The sequence below is a fragment of the Cynocephalus volans genome, chromosome 15 (assembly GCF_027409185.1).
Source record: "Cynocephalus volans isolate mCynVol1 chromosome 15, mCynVol1.pri, whole genome shotgun sequence".
NCBI lineage: Eukaryota > Metazoa > Chordata > Mammalia > Dermoptera > Cynocephalidae > Cynocephalus > Cynocephalus volans.
In genome coordinates, this window is record NC_084474.1 from 58,413,403 (window position 1) to 58,419,402 (window position 6,000).

A 6,000-nucleotide genomic window follows, 5' to 3' on the forward strand; every position below is an offset into this window, starting at 1 on the left:
AGAAATGTTACTAAATTCTTTGTCCTCTACTCCCTAACACCCCTGGAATTCTTCCTGGCAGAGTGGGGGGCCGGGGGTTGAGAAGGTGGGAGTTCAGTTCCTGCTATCTCCTGACCAGACTATGGGGCCAGACTCCTTTTAAATCTTCGTCTCCCACTTCTCGGACCTACTACCACATTGCCACAAACATGAATCTGAGTGTGTGGTACTGAGCCAGAGGCGAATTTATTATAGGGAAAGGAAAAAGTTTCATTTTCTTTCTCTTTTTTTTTTTTCAGGTATACTGTATTTTATTTATTTATTTATTGCTTTACTCTGGTTTGTATTTTCTTTTCTTTTTAATTTATTTTTTCCAATTGATACATAATTGTATATACATATTTATGGGGTACAGAGTTGACTATCAATATCTGTGTACAGTATGTGATGATCAAATCAATATTATTAGCATGTTCATCATTACAAAATGTAATTATTCTTGGTGTCCCTTACCCAATTATTCCCTAACTCCCCTCCCCCTCCCCCTTTCCCACCTCTAATAATTATTGGTCTGTTTTTTCCTTCTGGAAGTTCAACATTTTATTGTGGTCTTTCCTTCTTAGCTCCCGCTTATGAGTGAGAACATGTGGTATTTCTCTCTCTCTGTGCCTGGCTTATTTCACTTAACATAATTTTCTCCAAGCTCATCCATGTTGCTGCAAATGGCAGCATTTCATTCTTTTTTATGGCTGAGCAGTATTCTATTGTGCATACATATCACATTTTGAGAAAGGAAAGTTTTGAGTTAGTTAGTAGAAATAAAATGAGCTAGGCTGGTAAATTTTGAGAAGAATGCACGTGTTAAAAAGACCTTGTAAGAGAGACAAACCAAAAGGGAGAGCAAGCTGGCAAAAGTGTAGAGTGGCCTGTGTACTCTCAGTCTCAGGAATGAGGGAGTCGAGATTACAGTGGCAGTTTGGGTAAGGAGGGCTAAGCCTTCCAAAAAGGTTGATATGCCCCACTGGTTGCCCTGGCAACACATCCATCTCCCCACAGGACAGTGATGTAACAAAGAGAAAAATGTGCACAAAGAAAGCAGACAGCAACTAGGGGTAGGTCCTGTGTCTTGCAGTGAGCACCACCTTGAGGAAGGCTTAGGGAGAAGTTCGGAAGGAGATGTGCACCACTGATGGGTCAAGAGGGAGAGAATCTGAAGCGTTCTGGGAACAGCACAGCCTGCTGCTCCGACTCTACCTGCCAGCATCGTTTCCCGGAAGGGACTTTGGGCTGGAGAATGTGCTTGTTCATTCATTCTCCTATTGGCCTGGGAGCATTGGCCCAGGGTTGCAGCCTGCTAGTTAGATTGCTAATTAGATCCTTGCCTTTTGCCACAGCCCAGGAAGGTTGAGTCTGTCCAGAGGGTACAGCAGGTGCAAAATCAAAGGGATCACCATTGCTGTCTGCTTCAAGTCCTCCATGGCTCCCACCCCTGCAAAATGAAGCTCAAATTCTTCGTCAGATTCCCCAAGGTCCTAAATGATCACTTCCTGCCTTTTCCAGCTTGCCTTCAGCTCAGTCCACCTGCCTTACAGACAGCCTGGCAGTCCCCAGGGCCACATCCGAGTCCCACGTCTACCTCCATCCTCGCTCCTCTGCTGCCTGCTCATCCCTCAGGGCTCTACGTGGTTATGACCTTTACTGGGAACAATTCCCTTAAACCAGCCATTTTCAAAGTGCGGTTTGGGAATCCCTAGGGGTCCCTGAGACCCTCTCAGAGGATCCATGAGTTCAGAACTATTTTCCTAACAGTAATGTTTGCCTTTTATATCTCTTTCTCTCATGAGTGTATAAAGTACAGAAAGTTTACTGATGTGGTTTTAGATTTCACATTGCAACTAACATTGAAGAAACCACCATTTGTCAAGTTTTAGTGTAGTATCAAAGAGGAATATACACAATTATATAAAAAGGCTATTAAAATGGTCCTCCTCCTTCCAACTACATCTCTGCGTGAGACCATATTTTTTTCCTGTAGTCCAATCAAAGCATTTCACGACAGATCAAATGGATGAGAAATGAGAATCCAGCTCCCTTCTATTAGGTCAGATGTTAAACAGATTTGCAAACATGGAGAACAGTGCCACTCTTCTCCCTAATTTTTTATTTAGAAAGTATAGTTTTTTTATACAAATAGTTTATGTTAACGTGTTACGAGTTTATTATTGTTATTTTTCATTTAACTAACAAATACTTTTTAAAGTTCTTCATTTAAATTTCTGATCCAGTAAACATCCATAGATCTAACCCATATAAATAAAAGCTCTTCGGATCCTCAATAATTTTTCAGTGTAAAAGCTCGAGAACCACTGCCTTATACTGAACCTGCTCAGCAGACAGGGCTGAGCTGTAACTCAGATATGCCCATACTGTTGTACACTGATTCTACTGAGCTAATGATCTTTTTACATGCTTGTACTCTCCACCATGCACTTCTGAGGGTGGCTATTCATCTTGAACATCCCCTTTCCTGTGTCTGGCACAGAGTAAAAATACCAAATGAATGCAAGAGATAAGAAAAAAGTCCACGTGGATAGACAGACAGAACAGGCTGCCAAGTGAACGGCCTACAAACATTCACAGAGGGTGCATAAATACATGCATTTTTAAAAAATTGGCTCCAATTGTTACTGAGACTCTGACCTGAATTTAGACATAAAATATAAACTTTTTTTTTAAAACTCAGAAAATTCAAACAAAAAATTAATCTAAGAAACCATTCTGCTGTTTCTACTCTGTTAAATTTTCAGAGACATACGTGCAAGAAAGTAACTAGTGAAACACATCAAGCCGGTGGATGCCATAAATACAGCCAGGGTGATTCGCCACAAAAAAGTGCAATGTGGCCTGGGCACAGAAACAAAAAGCCAAGGAAAGCAAACTCTCATAGAACATAGTACACTGTATTCTAAGTATGAAGAGAACGTCACATGATCAGGACAAGGACTACCAATGAGCATGGCTTCTTCATTTTTGTTCTCTGTCAAAGTAAGACCAAAAGCAGATTACGCTTGAGAATCCAGGCTACAGTTGTAGTGTCTGCCATCTGGTTTCATGACTGTCACTCAACCATGATCATGAGCCAGGCAGCCACTTGCACAGGTTGTGGACTAGAAAGGTAACTGCACACAGCATGCCCCCTTCCTGTCCTGAGGTAGGAGAGATGTGCCGGGTCCCATCCTCCTCTTTGACCCCGCCACATTTTCCAGTGAAATGAGAAAAAGGAGGCAATGTGGGATGCAGGGAAATGGGCTTCCTCTCTTATCTCAGAAGAGAAGGGGTTGTCACTTCAGAGCCTGACCTTAGCGCAAAGGAGGAGGGCAGTGAATGCTGATCACGAGGGAAGGCCCGGTGTGTGGTGTGTGGTGTGCATGTATGTGTGTATGTGTGTGTGTGTGTGTTTAGCATCTTGAAATTTGTTTTTAAAAACCCTTTAATCGATGCACCAAAAATTTTCCAGTCCTTTTCACCTTTGCAGAAGTCTTATGTTTATGTCACCACAGAAACAGGGACTCTCAGGAGACTGAGACATGGAAGACCCTGTATCATTGGAGTCGTCATTTAGTCAACATCAGTAAAGATTCTGACCTTTCAGAACAGGGCTCTTTCCAGCAGTGACCACCGAGACACCGCAGGAAGCACCACAGGCTCTCTAGAGCTGGGGCGGTGAGGGACCTCGGGCTTCCGCCATGCCCCCCTGACACGTGCAACCAGCCCAGCGACGACCACCGAGCTGCAGCAAGAAGGGCCCCAGGTTCTCAAGCTGGGACGGTGGGGACGAGGGCTTTTGCCACACACGCCTGATATCTGCACCCAGCACAGCAATGACCAAGTCACCAGTGGAAGCCCCCAAGTCTCCCTGTGGGAATGTGGGGGGTGCCACAGGCCTCAATCCCACCCCTCCTCCTTCCACCCCATTTCCTTTCCCTTTCCCCTCTCCCCTCCCCCCCAACTGCTCTGCAACATCCTAGAATGTAAAAAATAATATTAATAAAATTACATTTTCTTTTAAAAAACAAAACAAAACAAAACAAAACAAGCAGGGCTCTTTGGGTACCTGTGGTCCCTGATTGTAATTTTGGATGCTGAGGCTATCAGGTCTTTGGGCAGTTCTCTCAGTAACCTTCATAAAGGATCAGATTCTAACGCTGGCCAACAAGATATAAATGTACAGTTTCAGAGAACTCCATGGAAGGATGGGTGTGGTAAAGGTATCACTTGTTGCGTATCTACAATTTACATATATTACATCATTACTCCTCGTAAAAATGTTCCATGGGTGGCATCGACATTCCCATTTTATAACGAAACTGAACCTCAGAGAGTTACATTGCCAAAGTATACACATCTGGAAAGTAACAGGGGTAGGACTTGACCCCAGGTCTGTGCCAAAACCCATTCTCTTTCCATTGACCAACCTTCCTATCACCTTCACATCCTGGGGCTACCAGAACCCACGTTTACCAGCCGATTTATCCGTATTTTGTGTGTTTTCATGACGTTTTCCTTCTCTTGGAAATAATTTTTTCTTTTAAAAAAAATGAAAAACAAAAAACTGATCACTGGATCAGAATAAAAGACCCTACCATTTTCCATTCCTAATATCCTCATTCAGCTCATGAGGTCCCTACCTCTCTGAGCCTGCTCTTTTCCCACACTGCCATACAAGGAAGTATTATTAACAGATTTAGTTGGACAAATCCAATAAAAAATTTCTCATAACACCCTTGTTCATATAAGTCCAAGAAGGACCTTTTCAAATGCAAAATTTTGCCCTGCACATTGGAGAAAAGTCATGGGCCTCAGATTAAACTGAAGGCTTTAAAATAGAAGAGGTTTAATTTTATTTTGGAAACATATACACAACCACATCCTCAGCTCTGGATGCACTCATTATCAAGGAGATCCCTGGCCCCCAGCACACAAAATAAAGGACACAGGGACAGGAGAGCTTCCCCGACTGACACCATCCCCTGGTCTGGAGTCCCCCCTTTCCCACCCCAGCCTGGCTGCCTCTGCAGGCGGGGCCCCCATCACTCACCCAGCAGGGCCGTCTGGGGGTGGGTCCGAGCGTGTCTGCCTCTGGAGACGGACCTCGCGGGTGGCCGCTCCCTGGCCTCTGCGGGGAGGAGGGTCTGTCCGAAGATCAGCAGAAAGCAGCCCACCAGCATCTTTTCCATTTTCAAGAAGAGGAAGAAGGACAAGGCTGTGACAAACACAACGCGAGAGGGGGCAGGGTGAGTTCTGGGTCTCCCTGAACTCTGGGGGCTGCAGACCTACCGTCCTGCCCTTTCAGGTTCCAGACATGCCACTCGTACTCGGTATGCCATTTGTGTGTTTAGCCCTTAAGAACTTCAGTAAGCCCCGTTGGTAGGTTCTTGGATACGCTGAGCAAGGCATGCATAGTTGGAATTTTTCATCACTTCGATCACTACAAGACTGAATGGAAAACTCGAGGAGAAAAATCTATCCTGAAATTTCTTATCAATTAAGCTTATCATCAGTTATTCATAGTCACATTCTGTATCTTAGAAAATTCCTTCTGCCTAATAAAGCAAATAGCACAAATTAATATATATAAATTTCCCAAGAATGCGTGTATAGCTGACATAAGGTAACATCACAGAGCCAGCCTCCCAGCCTCCCACATACATCTATTAAGAGGGAGTGTGGTACAGTGGTTACGGGCTTAGACGCTGGTACTAGGCTGTCTATGTGCCAGGCACTATTTTAAATGCTTTGCGTGTGTTAACTCACTCAGTTAACTAATATTATCCCCATATTTCCATAAGATTCAGGAAGGTTAAGTAGCTTTCCCAAGGTCACACACAGCAAGCATCAGAGCCAGGATTCAAACCCAGGCTGAGCCGTCCAATTTGCCAACCTGCATTGATTAGCAGAAAACTCACCGAGCTGAGAGTCAAATCCGCAGAAGTCAATTCATGAAAGGCCATAGCTGTTTCA

At 44.0% G+C, this 6,000-nt stretch overlaps 1 protein-coding gene across 3 annotated transcripts in view; it reads right to left on the reverse strand.

Moving 5' to 3' along the window:
• The window catches only part of MATN2 (matrilin 2), a 123,853-nt gene extending 118,637 nt beyond the window's left edge, over window positions 1-5,216 (reverse strand). For all 3 annotated transcript variants that reach the window (XM_063079626.1, XM_063079625.1, XM_063079624.1), the window contains exon 1: window positions 5,078-5,216. In XM_063079626.1, the coding sequence (XP_062935696.1) occupies window positions 5,078-5,216 (139 nt within the window). The remainder of the gene's footprint in view (window positions 1-5,077) is intronic.
• Between the last annotated feature and the right edge of the window lie 784 nt (window positions 5,217-6,000).